This window comes from Scleropages formosus, chromosome 12 (genome assembly GCF_900964775.1).
Source record: "Scleropages formosus chromosome 12, fSclFor1.1, whole genome shotgun sequence".
Classification (NCBI taxonomy): Eukaryota; Metazoa; Chordata; class Actinopteri; order Osteoglossiformes; family Osteoglossidae; genus Scleropages; species Scleropages formosus.
In genome coordinates, this window is record NC_041817.1 from 12,875,575 (window position 1) to 12,892,353 (window position 16,779).

General features: G+C 43.2%; 1 protein-coding gene across 3 annotated transcripts in view; it reads left to right on the forward strand.

Annotated features, from left to right (window-relative positions):
- LOC108937426 (syntaxin-binding protein 5-like) overlaps positions 1–16,779 on the forward strand; it is a 103,692-nt gene that overhangs the window by 67,096 nt on the left and 19,817 nt on the right. For 2 of the 3 annotated variants that reach the window (XM_029256996.1, XM_029256997.1), the window contains exons 6-19: positions 175–238; positions 1,759–1,842; positions 3,740–3,863; positions 4,345–4,423; positions 5,758–5,915; positions 6,752–6,824; positions 9,320–9,467; positions 10,684–10,751; positions 11,016–11,056; positions 11,443–11,657; positions 12,210–12,370; positions 13,021–13,146; positions 13,805–13,956; positions 16,192–16,257. In XM_029256996.1, coding sequence (XP_029112829.1) covers positions 175–238; positions 1,759–1,842; positions 3,740–3,863; positions 4,345–4,423; positions 5,758–5,915; positions 6,752–6,824; positions 9,320–9,467; positions 10,684–10,751; positions 11,016–11,056; positions 11,443–11,657; positions 12,210–12,370; positions 13,021–13,146; positions 13,805–13,956; positions 16,192–16,257 — 1,559 coding nt within the window. Of the gene's footprint in view, positions 1–174; positions 239–1,758; positions 1,843–3,739; positions 3,864–4,344; positions 4,424–5,757; positions 5,916–6,751; positions 6,825–9,319; positions 9,468–10,683; positions 10,752–11,015; positions 11,057–11,442; positions 11,658–12,209; positions 12,371–13,020; positions 13,147–13,804; positions 13,957–15,668; positions 15,741–16,191; positions 16,258–16,779 lie in introns of all 3 variants that reach the window. The other variant, XM_029256995.1, reaches the window with a different exon arrangement.

Consider the following 16,779-nt stretch of genomic DNA (forward strand, 5'->3'; position numbering starts at 1 on the left):
CAGTGAAATGAAGGTTCTCTCTCAAACAAACTGTTCCAAAGCTTGGTGTCTGTTGGCTGCTGTGAAGACCATGATGACCCCAAAGACTATGCAAACCACTCCACCCAGCAGGAAGCAACAACTTGTGTATAATACCTTCTCTTACCATTCCTGTCCACCTGATCTTATTCCCAGATCCACCAAAACCCACCCTGGCCCTGTGGTCCATCTGAGTGACTGTCCCAGGGATGAAGGCAAGGTAAGTGCAATGGTATCAACTGACTCTTGAACAACACTCCCCCAAATAACAAGCAGCATGTATCTCCTAAAGGTATGGATAAACCTTTTTTGGATGCATTGCTGCTGGGGTGAGGTGGCACGGCAGGTTCAGCTGGTCCTTGCTGTGTGGTGGGCCTGGGATTCGATCCCCGCCTGGGGTGCCCTGCGGCAGACTGGCATCCCGTCCAGGGTGTGTCCCCTTCCCCTTCGGCCTTGTGCCCTGTGTTGCTGGGTAAGGCTCTGGCTCACCATGACTCAGCATGGGACGAGCGATTACAGACGATTGGTTGGTTGGATGCATTATGCACATATCATTTAGTGGTGCAGAAATGATGGCAATATGCATTTCTGCTTGTTACAGAAATCATATATACAAAATTTAGAAGATGCATAAAATGTGTTCATTTCTTTTCAAAAGTGTTTTTTTTTTTTTTTTTTTTTGCAGAGCAAACGCAATGCCTGCTTCCACATCCAGGTCTTAGTTGGCAGTAAAGCGCATTCACAGTAGCAGTGAGGGACTGGATTAAATCAGATTCCATGGCATTTATAGCATGTGTCTAGTGTTTCTGAGTGCTAGTAATCAATACCAAGATGAAGAACAATGCATGTGTCAGATCAGCCAAAACTTGGCAAGGAAGAGGAGTTTGAGACAACATTTTTTTCCTTTTCAGTAATTTTAAATTAGTTTTAAGTTGAATTTATTGAATTTTGAATTTGAACGAATGCTAGCTGTAAATTAAAATTGTTACACATTCTTGCAGAAAAATTCTTAATTAAAAGTCTTATAGCATTTTTTTTTGTCATTATAACTGTATTCGGGACTTTTACAAGACCTTTCCCATGAATAAATCAAAGTACATCTTTACTATTATGCTTTTATTGACATTGTGTATTGTACATAATAAAGCAAACAAAGTGGCTTAATGCTGACAAATTTTGCATATGCTTTTGTGATGAATTGATTGACAAACTATTGAATAGTTTGAGGGGGCTGTGAAGATTCCATATAATTTATTTTCAGTAAGTTTAATGTTAACTTAATGTTGCTGAAAGATTATAAATGAAGTATGAATCCTGTAATGAAGTGACATCCAAGGTGTACTTTGCCATGCACACTTTGTTTCCAAAATAGGTTCTGGAAAACAAAGACACTTCATGGGATGAGTTGTTGATGAAAATTTAGTAAATGAATAAAATCCTATGGCAAATTTCTATTCATTATAACTTCATCTAAGATTTTTTTACAGGACCTAAGACATCAATATATTGAGAGAAACCTTTTGTTATTGTGACGTATTTGTTGGGTTTTCAAACAATTGACTACTGGTTCCAGTGTTTGCAAACTGCAAGTATAATTTTTGGTGTTAATTGCCTTTGAAAAATGCATACATTATTTGTTTATCTGCTTCATATTCCGAATTGCTCAAATTTACATTATTGACCAGTTTACCTGCGTGCTGCTTACATAATGCTTTCCCCTGCCCTCCTCCTCCGCCGCAGCTGCTGATCGGCTTTGAGAGTGGAACTGTAGTTCAGTGGGACCTGAGGGCAAAAAAGGCCGACTTCAGAATCTACTATGATGAGGTGGGTTGTGCTGGACTGCCTCCAGAACTAGACAGCATCTTCCAGCAGTGCTGAGTTCGGCCTTGTGTTTCTTCAAAAGTCTCTTCAAAAATGTACAGTTTGGCCATGGTTTTGTCTCTGGAGCACAGCGGTGTAAATAAACCTCAGTCTGTCAGAGCATCTTCAAAGTGTGTTGATTTTAGCTTCTACTATTGCAGCAGAATCCTTAAGATTTTTAATTCACTGCTTAGTGGATGCTTTCATCCAAAGTGACTCACAGTTATTCAGTTAGCTGACACTCTTCCCTACACTGATTTACAATGTTAAGCTATTTTACAATTATTTACCTATTTATACAGCTGGGCAATTTAGGGTAAGTACCTTGGTCAAGGGTGCAATAGCTAGAGGTGGGAATCAAACCTGCCACTTTCAGGTCCAAAGGCAGTAGGTCTAACCACTACACTACCAGCTGTCCTATATTGACCTTGTTGTTCTTATGACTGATACGCTATATGACTGAATATACTTACTACAGCAGTTCAGGGTATGTACCTTGCTCAAGGGTTCATGTCCTTAAGCATTGCTTTATGTTTCCTGCTCTTGGATTGTAGGAAACTTATGTCTAAACTGTTCACACGAATGGAACCCGTCTCATAATCAGAAAAGAATGGGTTTTAATTAATAAAAAGAAAATTTTAGTGCAAGATTAATATCTTCATTTAGCAGTTGCTGAAGAGCAGCCTTCTAATCAAATAGAGTGTGTTTTCTGCAGCCACTGTGCTGCCCCGCACTGAGGTCACCGAAGAGAGTGAAGCAGCCGAACGCAATCACATCATCAAATCAAGTGCTAAAACGGCCAGAGTTAAATCACACTTTTGTCAGGCGCAGACTGCGAGTCCTTCATGGCCGAGGACTCTGCAGCCTTGGCTGGCTTTCCGAGTGTTTATGAAGAGCGTCTGATTTAAAATAAAAGTTTCACAGGTCAAAGCTGCCGCACAGCCAGCCCATTGCAACTGCTCCCAGCTTCCTGTTGAGCTCTGTGTTTTTATGTAAGTTCTGAGGAATTAATTTACACATCGCACCATCACTCTCTACATCCCTCCGGTTTTTCGCCTCAGCTTCTTAATTGTATTGTTTTCAGCGCATGTGAAGCAATTTCAACCACAGCTTTAAAAGCGTTCAGGGAAACGCAGAGCAAAGAAGTATTAATTTAGTTTTTCATAAAGGAAGCCGAGAAAGATTAAAAGAGATGCATGCTGCAGTGATTCTATCTATGACTCGCTCCATCAGACGGAAAGCAGGACACCAGGGCGTGTGTTTTTCAAACCTCACTTTGCGTCCATGTGCTCCGAAACCCATCCGCTCTCAAAGGACAGCCCATGAACGGCTCTTTAATTAGGATATTTGGATGAGCTTTGTGGTGTTTCCTCAGCAACTTTCTGATGCAACACTTCCAACTGTTTCAATTTTACCCCTCAATTCACCAACAAATTGATATGAGTAACAGTGTTTTGGGGCACTTAACATGGAAATAAGCGCCTAAGAAATCACAGGTTGATGTGTTTTCCTGAAACCTTATTTTCATTTATGTTACTTTTACATCTATTTAGATGCTGACAGTGAACAGGAGCTATTTTGTATTACGCTGCTCTGTGCTACTGATAGTTCCGTGTCTCGAAGTCCTTTATACAAAACGGTATTTGTGGTATTGACTGCACTGTCACATCACACGTTGATAAAGGTCACAGCGCGTCTGGTTTCATGGGCAACCTGCTGGGGTACCTGGATGCTGTGCTGTCTCTCTTCAGACCGCACCTAAAACCTCTGCTGTTTTCCTAGTTCCTATGCCTTGACTGCTTTGCTTCTTCACTCTACTCCTACCCCTGTTTTTCTCCTCCTTGTCACCATTTTTGCTTAGGCGATCCACTCTGTCAGCTGGCACCATGAGGGGAAGCAGTTTATGTGCAGCCACTCAGATGGCAGCCTGACCACCTGGAGCCTGAGAAACACCACCAAGCCTTTCCAGGTGACCTTCCCCCATGGTGAGAACCTCTGCTGTCACACCTCTTCTACGGACCTCAATGTCTAATCATACTAGCTTATAGAACAAGCTGATCTCACCTGGTCACACCAGTTGACCACTCCTGATTTTCACACTAAGAGCAGATCTTGGCTGTGGAGAGCCAATATTTTACTAAGCTGCTTTGAACAATTTTAGCACCTTAGTCATGTCAGTGTGAAGAGTTTTCTGGGGCAGATGCTTGGCTGCCTAGATGACGTGAGAGCCAGCAGATACAGTCACTGACCCCTGTCTAGCTGTCTCGGATATCTTTCTCTGTCCCCAGTAATGTAGCTATATTGTAAAAATAAAATTGTCCTCCTTTTTCATCGTTCGAGAGGATCCCACCTCAAAGAACAAAGTCACAGTAATGTCACCTAGTGGCTGCACAGCACAATATGATGTGAAATCAATCTAATCTAATCAGTGGTCCACCTGCTCCACAATTTTCCTGGGTGCTTTAGGTAAGAGCCAAAGGGATGGGAAGAAGGCAGAGTCCTGCAAACCCATCCTGAAGGTGGAATACAAGACGTCCCGGAGCAGGTGAGCAGGTCCCTCAGAAGCTTCCTGAGTCTCTGTATCCCACTGGCCCTCTGCTCTTCAGTCACTCGTCCATCACCAGAGGCAATTTCAAACACGCGGGTCCTCGTTAACAGCAGCTAGTGCCGATGCTTTTATCACACTAAGACAGATGGTGTCATTGCAAAAACAATGCTTCGTACAAGTCACTTGGAATGTGGATACAGTTAAATAAATTATACTCGTTTATATCTTTTCCCCCTCATTTTCTCTTTGGATAAAATGCACATTCAAAGTCAAATTTAATATAATTTTAACAAAAAAATTTAGTTTAATCATCTAGAAAGAGATTGCGTAGCATTTCTGAAGAAATTTTTCCTTTTACTTATGGACGGTGATGTCGTTATTTCAGAATAGTTATTGTATAGTAATTCCTGCATTTCCATTTCAAAGGGTTTTGGATTAAGACTGTAAGCCTTTATTTTAAAACAAATATATTAATTTCTGAAAGACAGATGTCTACACACAATGGCAGTGAGTCTCTATATAAAGCTTAGAGTTGAGATTTTCTCATAAATGTCACTGTGGCGTAAATCTGTGCTTCTGAACAGGGACTGTGGATTAGGAGCATGTCTGTGTCTTGACAAGGGCTGCTTTTGGTTGAGATCTGTGTCCAGACGGAATACTTTCGGTTGAAGTCCCTCCAGAGATGCTGTACTTTAGTTTGTTTTGTGCTTGAACTGAGTGTATCATGGTGTGCAGTATGGTATTATGCTGTTATGGATTCATGTGCGGTGGTCTGATTGGAGGTCAGAGTTCAGACTGAGGTTGGTTTATTGTTTTTTGTGCAGGAAATGTGAAACATGGAATAGGACTGTTTTTACCCTGACACTTTAATTTTTCCAGAGAATATTCATGAGGTGGATCTTAAGCCACAATACCAGACATGTACTTTATTGCCGTTTCATTGGAAGAGACACTTTTGTTACTTGACTGATGATTTACTACTGCAAAAGCCTTAACCCTGATTGTTGCACCAAATGTTCACCTCTATTAATTATTCAGACAATACACCCTTGATACTGACATCTGAGGGAAAATAAATAATATAATGCATCTACACAAAGAAAACTTCAAAGCACTTTGTGGCTGAGAGTAGCTTAGATGCAGGAAGGTAGCAATGAAATATAATGGAGCACTAACAATGCATGGCACTCTTCTTTCTCTGATACAGACCTGGAGATGATGACTTGAGTGTTGTTGCAGGAGTAAATGGGAACACTTCTGAATGAGTGAGAGGGTAATGGGCTGTGGAAATATGAGAGCAAAGGGGACAGTAAGGTCTTGTGTCCCTACAGTAGTGAGCCCTTCATCATCTTCTCCGGTGGACTTTCTTATGACAAGCCTGGCAGGAAGCCCGCCCTTACCATCATGCACGGCAAGTCGGTGACTGTGCTGGAGATGGACCACCCAATCGTCGAGTTCCTTGTACTCTGTGAGACCCCGTACCCCAACGGTGAGTGAGGTCTTAGCACAAACTGTGACTAAGAGAGAAAGGCAGAGTGGAAAAGGTACATAAAGGGGAAGGTGACCCCAAGAGCACTTGTATATCAGTTACAGTACAACTTCTGCTTCTGAAAAAGAATAAAATGAGCAACACACACACACACACACACACACACACACACACACACACACACACAAACACACACATGGGATAACAAGCATCATTCTGGGACGGAGATCAGCTCCAACACGCAGTCTCTGTATTCTATCTCAATATTAGTGTACTTGTTAAAGCAGAGCATCAGATGAGCAGCTTGTCTTACAGGTTATGTTCAAGAACTCTGGAGATTCCTTTTTGAACAATAAAAGTGACAAATGCACTTTCTGAAAAATATCAGCTGTGTATCACCTTTTACCTTTTCCATACTATTTTCATTGTATATAACATTAAGATTACGCCCCAGGAATTTATTTATAGTACCTCTACTTCTTGAACTGATGCTCATGACAGGATCCCACCTGAAAGAACAAAGTCACAGTAATGTCACCTGCAAGGCAGCTCACAAGGTTACGCTACTTACAATGATTTTCCCATTTTTAAAACTGGGCAATTTTTGCTGGAGCAATTTAGGGTAAGTATCTTGCTCAACGGTACTACAGCAGGGGGTATGATTCAATCCTGGGTCCCTCGAATACAGGGCAGCAGCTATAACGACTGTTCCACCTGCTGGCCCAATAATATAGGAGTGTGAGCTGAAGAAGTCTTACCACTTACTACTAAGAGCAGTGAAAAGGCTGTGATTCCCATCTAAAGTTGGACGCTTCTCTGTGGCTTTCTGATTGCAGAAGTGCAGGAGCCTTACGCAGTAGCAGTTCTCCTGGAGAAGGACTTCATCGTGGTGGATCTGACACAGAGCAAGTAAGGGGCAGTGGGAAGGGCCCAGAAACACATCATTCTGTATACACTCAGCCAATAACTGCATGTGCTTGAGGTTTTAAAGGGGTTACTGATGACTGTTTAAGGTCATGGTGTGTTTTAAACTGTATGACAGCCATTTTTAGTCTTAAATGATATGCTACCTGCATCATATGATGTTTGACTCATACATTAGGTAGTTAATGTCCATTTTTAACATTTTACTGGTAAAACAGTTAAATGTAAGAAGCACAGTGGTGCAGCAGGTAGTGCTACTGGCTCATAGAACCTGGGGTGTTCTGGTATAGGTTTCAATCCAGCTAAGTCTGTATGGAGTTTTTATGTGGGTTTCCTCCCACAGAGGAAAGATGTAGTGTGTGACTGAGTGCATGTGTGTGGCTACCCTGCAATGGACTTGTGACCTGTCCACGGTGAACCCATCCTAGCTCAGTAGCCTAGCGTCCAGTAATTCCAGGACAGGTTCTGGATCGCCACAACTCCGAGAGGTGGTTAACAAAAGTGAGTGGGTAGTAAAATGTATCTTGAGCTCACATACCACAAGGGTATAAAGCTAAATTCCAAATAATAAAAAAATGGTCAGAAAAGAACAGGCTACTGCTATACAAAACCATTACCATTCAAAAGCAGACATACACAAACCCTCAACCCAAATTCAAAGCTATCCGTATGTGACCTAGTTACATATCTAAAAGTCCATTTAAACTAAAAGTGACCTGGCCAGCAAAGGGAAGTTATATTTGCAACAAACCTTTTACATTTTTTTAAAAATAATTTTATACAAGGACAACATTAGAAGTTCAATTTGCTTAAGTGAGAGTTGTACTTTTACAAATGCTTCTAAAAAATGTCCAGGTTTTTTTTTTTTTTATCAGTAATTCATTGACAATCCACCTCGGCCACCCTGTAAATTGCTAGTACTGCGTAAAAACTGCAGAGCTGAATTGGCATTTCTAACAGTAAAGCTGGAAGCTTTGGTTCTGCTGTTCACCTTTAAAGTGAAAATATATAAAATATAACTCAAGCAGACAAGAATTTTGCATATATTGCACTATTTCTTACTGCTTGCAAAGATCTTGATAGAACTCTGTGCAGCTGTTTGATTGTCGGAGCAAAGCTTGACCGATACCACCGTTAGGATCATGACAGCTGGTGTGATGCAAATTTATAGGTCAGTTCAGGTGGTGGTGCAGATCAGGAGATAAGTGCATCTGAAAGAGATGAGGTCTGAGGTCTTGAATGCTGAAAGGGGTTCAGCTGTTCTCAGGGAGAGAGGGAACTCATCCACCACATCAAATCCAAAACCAACAACTTATGGACTTTCGATGTTGGACTTCTCGAGTGTCGGACAACCAAACGGTCAGAGTTGGAGGAGTGCAGCACTGTTGCTGGAGTGTAAGGAGTGATCAAGCCCTTTAAGTATTGAGGTACACATTTTGTTACTGTCTTGTAAGCTGCAACCAGTGTCTTGAACCTGATACAGGCATCTACAAGAAAACAGTGGACAGAGATGTGGAAGGGAGGTCCATAGAAACACTTTGGCAAGTTGAATGAACTCATACCGCAACAACTCATGTTAGATCGAAAATCTTTGAATAAAGTATAGATTGGTGCTGAAAATTGCTAAACAATTTCCATTCCGACTGCTGACAGTGTTGAACCACATGTCAAGGCTGCTGATATTCACAAGTCCCCAGGGTGGAAACTGCTGGAAAATGAATTCTTGTTCTATCAGTTAGCCTGGAGACATGGCAGCTGAACCATTTCCTGTGCTTGCCTAACCTCAAGCAGTGTCAGTGCCCAGACCACTGGTCGAATCCCAATCATTACTGTCCACACCCCATTGTCTCACTGGATTTTGTTGGTCACAGGTTATTCTCATTGTTAAAATCAATATTCTCTCACTCACTTTTGCTAAATGCTTGTCTATCACAGGGTAACCACACATGCACACATTCACACACTTTGGGCAATTTACCATTGCCAGTTCACTTCAACTGCATGTCTATGGTCCGTGGGAGGAAACCAGATCACTTGGAAGAGACCCACACTGACTGAGCTGGATTCACCATGCTGCCCAACTTATAATATTGTAATGATCAGTTATGTTCTCAAATGCTCTCTTTTAAAATGCTCTTTGTCTTTAAAATCATTCAAAATTATGAAAAATTATCTTACATTTACATTTATTCATTTAGCAGATGCTTTTCTCCTAAGTGACCTATACATATCAGAGAACAATACAAAAAGTGCATCGCATCAACAGAAGGAGAGATTTGGATGAAGACACATGATTCTTGAGTACAGTCAATTTGTCACATTGAACCAGGAGACACAAGAATCTTAAATTGATTATTGCATTTCTTATTGTTTTGAAGCAATAGAGACACGGTCTTAGTAAATTATTAATGAATGCATTTTTTTAAAAGCAGCTTTAAGATATGTCTTCGTAATGACCATTTCAAAATTCTGTCCTTCAGTTTCCCGATCTTTGAGAACCCCTACCCCATGGATATCCATGAGTCACCGGTCACCTGCACTTACTACTTCACTGACTGTCCCCCTGACCTCATTCCTGTCCTCTATTCCCTGGGCATCAAACACAAGAAGCAGGGCTACAGCCATAAGGTGAGAGGCTCCACGATTGCACTCAAACACCTGTGCTGCTCTCACCAAGTCCTCTGCCCTCTCTAATCCCATTAACACACCTTCACCGATTTCTCTGAGGCCCCTGCTGTCTCTAATCCCGCTAAGACATCGGTACAAACAGCCCCGTTTAATCCCCCTTTAGTGGAACAGACTGGCAAGGGGACCGTCTTTCTCTTTTTGAGCATGAGGAAGGTCCCCAGTGGGATATCACTGGCCTTAGGGTCCGTGATTAAGATCCATTAGCTCAGGTTCTAACGGGCCCTCCATGGTCTCAAGCCCAGCGCACCCACACCCACACACCCGTCATGCTCGTACTCACCCACCCACCATGTAAACGCCTGGCCACAGTGTTCATGTTTGCTCATACCTTCTCATGGTCCATTCTCCAAACTCTGTGGGTGTCTGCAAGGTGATTGAACCTCAGTCAGACTTTGTTTACTCATGTTTCACTGTTCCTGTGCACTCCATGTTGTTAATGACTTCCTTTTTTCCCCCCATCTATTTAATTTATCTGTTCATTTTTAAGAGGGGGGCGCGGTGGCGCAGTGGGTTGGACCACAGCCCTGCTCTCCAGTAAGTCTGGGGTTCGAGTCCCGCTTGGGGTGCCTTACGACGGACTGGCGTCCCGTCCTGGGTGTGTCCCCTCCCCCTCCGGCCTTACGCCCTGTGTTGCCGGGTAGGCTCCGGTTCCCCGTGACCCCATATGGGACAAGCGGTTCTGAAAATGTGTGTGTGTGTGTGTGTGTGTGTTCATTTTTATAATGAAGTGAGAATTCTAACCTTGATTCAGCTCCAGAGGAGAAAGTACATCAGACAGAACAAAAAAAGAAGAGCAGAATATGAAACGTTCAAGGTTACAGCAGCTTTGATTTTCTTGGCTTTTCTTTTGAAATTTTTTTCTTACTCAGAGAGAATTGAGCTTTGATGGTTTCAATTAAGACAAATGGGAGACGCTGGGCTCGATTTAGCTGGATTAGTTGTTTGTTTGTTTGTTTTTTATTTGCTGGTCTCGCGAATGTGATGGGTTCCATGTTTGTGGTAGGAAGTTTTTTTCCCCCCACGAACCATAAACATTGTTATATCAAATATACTGCTGTAATTGAGAAAAGAGATTAAATTAACTTTGAGAGTGTTTGTTCCCTGTGTGTTTAAACCATATGTTTGTCCTAAGTTTGCGTTCTTCTGTCAATGTCAGGAATGGCCAATCAGTGGGGGAACATGGACATTAGGAGCACAGACCTACCCAGAAATCATCATCACGGGGTGAGAGTGTGTGTCTCTGTTCCATTAATATCCACTTGTCTGATGATTACATCACCTGCTGTGATGTGGACCAGGTGATTATGTGGGTTTCTGGGCCACAGTGTGACAGCTACATGGCATTGTTTACTCTCCAGCATTGCTGTAGCCCAGAGCGCATGCCCTGGTTCCCCTGAGGGCATTTACTGGGTGAGGGTATCACACTGTTACACTCTAATCTAATCAACGTATTGAAAATGCAATAAAGGCCACTTTGTTTTCCTACAGGCATGCAGACGGATCGATAAAGTTTTGGGATGCGTCTGCCAGTAAGTCGCCCGAGTGCTTCCAGCTACTGTGTGAGAGTTTGTCAACCTTGTGCAGCGGTGGCTATTCCCATGCCCCCGGTAGACAGCCAAGGGAAGCTGATGAGCACGATTAGAACACATTTTGGCATTAATACCTCTGTTACGATATTATGCCACCGTTACCTTTGAATGCAAACGGCAACCCTTTACAATAACTTCAGCAAATGCACTCCCAGGGGCCCATTCCTCTGGTTTATTCTACCTTGAACTTAAAGTGCAATAATGAGGATCAAAGTAAGTCTGAGATAAAATCTTTGCTGTTTGATGCCACTCTCCTCAAGCGATCTTTAAGCTCAGGACCATCCATCCCCTGTGGATCGCTCTTCTTATGATGCCGATCCCATCAGTCACCCTGCAGATGCTGTACAAGCTAAAGACGTCCAAGGTGTTTGAGAAGCCAAAGCTGGGGGAGGGGCGAGGGGCCGAAGTGGCGGAGGAGGACCCTTACGCCGTGCAGGTGGTCAGCTGGTGCCCCCAGAGCCGGCTCTTGTGTGTCGTCGGCTTCTCGGCCCACGTCATCCTGTACCGCTTCAATAAGCATGACGTCACCACGGACATAGCGGTGAGCGACACGCTGTGCTGGAAGAAGGATGGGACAGGTGTACATGGAGCAGTCTCCTCAGCTTCCGCATCTCAGAATGTACATGTTGTAGAATTTTTTATTTTTCTTCATGATTTCCCTCCTCTCTGGGACAAAAGAAGAAGCAACATAGCCATGAAATAAGAGGAACATTAAAGTGTATATGGCATATGTATGTTATCGTTTTGAAGTAACATCAAGTTTTCTATAACTTTACTATAATTTTCAGTGCACCAATATACTTCCAGTCCAAGAACATCTTCCAAATATTCTAAAACAGTGCAGAGAATATGTGTTGTTTTTTGTGTGTTTCTCCGTTGTACACATTTTGTGTTTTTTTTTCTGGCTGTTTCTGTGTTCTGTGCTGGTCACTTGTGTTTCTCCTGTGTGTGTGTGTGTGTGTGTGTGTGTGTGTGTGTGTGTGTGTGTGTGTGTGTGTGTGTGTGCCCCGTCTTAGTTTCGCCTGTGTGCATATTTGCGTTCTGTGTGTTTCTTCTCTCTGGATGCTGCTACATCTTCCCACGGTTGCTCCAGGCTCTGGAGGTGCGTCTGCAGTGTGATGTCGAAGATGTCCTTTCCCCCTCGGAAGCCGATGCCCATCCTGCAGCTTTGCACCCCAGGTCGCACTCACCCCTCCCAAGCAGCCCAGGAAGTGGCACCCCTGACAGCACCAGAGACGGTGCCCCGTGTTTGAAGTTAGTAGTCTCTCCTGGAGCAAAGATGTCTTTACCCTTGTTGGTCCACCTCTCCTCATGCTGGATGCGACTCTTTTAGCTAAATGGGCAAGTGGGCTGTAAAAGAAGAGGTAAACAGTGGCCTCCCCAGAGCCTGGTCAGTCACACGGTGCCTTCGATCAGCTACATTTGTACTGCTGTCCTGGGCTGGCTACTTTCTCTCTGTCTCTCTCTCACACTCTGCTGGCTTGTTGTTCTGTTAATACTAACCCTAAAACATAGGTGAATTTGGGATAAAGCAAAACAAATTTTTAAATTTTGTGGAAGACACACACACACACACACACACACTTTCTGAACCGTTTGTCCCATACGGGGTCACGGGGAACCGGAGCCTGACCTGGCAACTCAGGGCGTAAGGCCGGAGGGGGAGGGGACACGCCCAGGATGGGACGCCAGTCCATCGCAAGGCACCCCAAGCGGGACTTGAACCCCAGGCAGTGGAAGAAAATGAATTGATTTTGCACTTTAATGTTTTTAGGTGTAATTGCGGTAGATTTCGGTGTAATTTATTGTATTAAAATACAAGATTCCTTGCAAGGTCCTTGTAAAAATAGGTGCATGTGTGGATTTCTGTAAGTATGCCTTACTGGCCTCTGTCCTGATACCAGGGTCAAGTCCCGCCAGCTACGAATGCCAGCTGGTTACCAGGCCCACTTGGTGGTGCAGATCCTTTGGGCAGACGGGGAACCACCCCAGCAGATAACCAGTGTGGACATCAGCTCAGCGTATGGCCTGTGAGTGACACTGTCCCCCGTCATGCCCCTCTGTACCCCTGCCCGGATCAGATTTCACAGCTGGAAATCAGTTTTCTGGTTCTGCAGCCCCTCGGCACAACACTGCTGTAGATTTTTTTTTGTGAAAGTGCCTAATTTTATTCATTTACATGTACTGTGCAATTAGTTAACAAAATGATTAATATCTTACAATGACTAACCTCATCGCTGATTGAAAGGCGTTTGCTCAGAGGTTCCATAATGATTGAAACAGTAGAGAAGGAGGTTCTGGACTATGAAGAGGGTGATTTTTTGCGGAAGAACTTTTGATTTCAGCGTGATCTCATTAAATTCATGTAGCGCTCAAGGGTCACGGATTAACTGAGTTTTTGAATGTCACATATGGAATCTTTCTTTTTCGTGCCAATCAAGTGTTTGGCACAACACTAATTGTAGGCTCATTGAGATTCATTTTTTAAATTACATTATATGCTCTTCTTTAAGGGCACCTGCAAAATCTTAAGATGCATAAAAGCTCTAAAATGCTCTGCAAAGCAGTTACAGTATCACTGTGCTCAAGGTCTGCATATGTGTGTTTGTATATTATATGTAGGTATCTTTATGCACCCAGGGATCTCCACGCAGGTACATGTGCTGTATATGTCTGCTCTCACCCTAGGCTGGCTCTGGGAAATTGTAACGGCCTGGTGGTGGTGGATTATGTCCAGAAGAGCACCCTGCTGACCATCAGCACCCAGGAGCTTCACGGCTGCAGCGACCACTGCCAACGCCTACCACGGTCTCCTCGCAGGAGCAAGCAGTTCACTGCGGGTAGGCTCTCACCTCCAGCATGTGTGCATACATGTTTAAATAGGCAGGAAGCTATTCCCCCCCAAAAAAACTATTTTAACTCATAGTAAATCTCATTTTACTGTGTTTGTAAATTGTATAAGCCAAATTAACATTCACTCAGATGTTAAAATATTAAAAACTTGCTGAGGATTATTTTAAGAATTAGGTTTTGCACTGCATTCGCGCATAAGTAACTGATGTGTATTTGTGGATGATAATTTGGCTTATCATACAGACTCCCCCACTGCATGACATCTTCACTCTGCTGTGTCGTCCTTAGCTAGCAGTCCTTGTGAAGCGCTGGTTCTGTTGGAAGCTCCTCTCAGTGTATCTGTGCTCACTGTCCACTAGTCCTGTTAGCGACTGCACATGAGTCTGCCTGATGTTTGAGATGAGGCTCCGTTAACAAGAAATAAATCAGAATTAAAGTAAAATTCTGATTTCTTAAGTATTTTTTTTAAAAAATCACAGTCTTTGAAAAGTAACTTGAAAATAGGGAATCCTTACCCTTAATGAAAGAGTCAAATGTAATTTACAGGAAAGTAGTTCTGGCTGGGTTAAAATTTACTTAACCTTGAGGGACTGGCAGGAAGCAGTCTAGTATGTAATCACCGTGAGAGTGTCTTCATGCTGAGCTTCACTTTGACTTCCCAGCCCCTCAATATTCCAGCTCAGCCTGTTCAGATACACTGTAGTCCAGTATAGATTCGCTCTGGGAGAGATTGGCCAGTCCGCCTTCCAGCTCAGCCTGTACAAAGCAACCCGAGGGAAAGATGCTGAATAGTGAAAAACACGCATGTTCCCCTACTCCTTCATTCTGTGATTTTGACGTCCTCTCAAATCCGATTCGTTCTGTCATTACAGTCGATGCTAACTTTCACTGATGGCTCATATGTATATGGACACACATTTATTTAACTGTTAATACTGTGCTGTTTCTCATTTTTTCCTGTAATTAAGCTATCATGTGCTCAGTAAATACATTTATACTGTTGTACCTGCAATCAAATTTTCAGGTAAAAGAGCTACTTATAATAACTCCATATTGAAATAAGTTTCGCTGTCATGACATGTCAAATACGCAAGTTGAGATTCATTTATTGATCATATCCTTTTATGAGTGGCACCTCTGTGTGTGTTCTCTATTGTGAGCACAAAAATAATGTGGCATCTATGTTGTCATGACACGTACTGATCTACCGACAAGTTTTTATTCCACATGATGTACGTCAATTCGGTAATCAACTCATCAATCGATTGTATTACATGTAATATAATATCAGTACATATCGTTGACATTATATATGTAATAAATTGTTGCAGCAGTCATGTCCCAAAAGAGCCACAGTGTTTGCTCATTTTATGGATGCATTGATTGTGGTTGTTAATTACATGTTGTGTTTACTTTTTCCGTGAAAACTGGTAGCACAGTCCACATCATGTCACTTGCTTGATAATGTTGTTGTTGTTGTGTTGCGCTTGGTAGACCAGTAGCGCTTGAATCTCCACTAACAAAACTGACTGTGACGGATGTGTTCCCTGTTCCCTGCCACTAATGGGTTGCTGTTTGGGTTCTCTTTCCTCTTCATTGTCGGCATTGTCTGCTTCTCTCTTCCCTCGTCCTCTCACCCCACCCCTGGTCCGTCTCTCTGGTGGTGTGGCTACCGGTATACTGGCATGGCGTCTGACAGACCACTTTTGCATGCGCGGCCTGTCTAACTTTTATTCCGATTCAAAGAAAAGGATCCGTACGTCTTACCAGAGTAAGTCCATCCTCTCGATTGGCACGGCCAGGGCGGGAGAAGGGCTGGGAAATCTGCACTGCTGCAGAAGGAGAAAAAAATTGTGATAACGATTAACAGTTATTCAGTGCCCCAACTGTACATGGCAGTGGTGACATAATATATGCCAATGTTGGCAATTATTGCTTATCTTTATTTATAGGCATCATTCTGTGTATCATCCAAAAATACATGTATGCAAATTGCAGAGGACAGATAGAAAATAGATGCTGAGTTTGTAGATCATGAATGTATTTAGTTGCATTAACATCAACATGTATGAATTTACAAACTCTTTATGTAGGTGGATAGAAGTAAAACCTGGTAAAGGACTCCTCTGGGATTGATGACATGTGCAGGGACATACAGTTCCAGTGACTAACATGTTTTTCCTCTTCCCTTCTCCTTGGCTGTGTTTGGACACACCTCCAAGGTCTTACCGAACTCTCAGACAACCAAGTGCCCCTGGAACTGGACCGTAATAGGTCACCCACCTCAGGTAATGGAACAAGGAGACTAGTCCAGTTTTTTTTTTTCACCCCGAGGTCGGCTCGGGACCCGTTTGAGAGATTATATCTCCCATTTGGCCTGGGAGCGGCTAGAGATCCCCCGGCTTGAGCTGGAGGAAGTTGCGAGGGACGGGGACGTCTGGGTTTCTCTGCTCTCCCTATTGCCACCGCAACCCTAGAAGGACTAAGCGGCCTAGAAAACGGATGGATGGATGGATTTTTCTACCCTGGTCACAGCCTAACAAAAACACAGTGGCTCTGATGGTGTCCATGTTTCATTCATTACTTGTTGCCACTGCTGCTTGTCGTTAGGCCAGAAAAATGAGGTTTGAATGGAAAGACAAATTACAGGTGTCAGATCTAATGAGAGCATTGTCTTAGATCTGATGAGCGCCCCTGGAGGGGCTTCTCAGTTTTAAGTTTGACCGTTGACCTCCACCCTCCAGGTTCCCCAGCTGTCTTTTTCGTAGCAGGGCAATCACTAAGGATCAAATGCAAAGCCTCATAGCCTG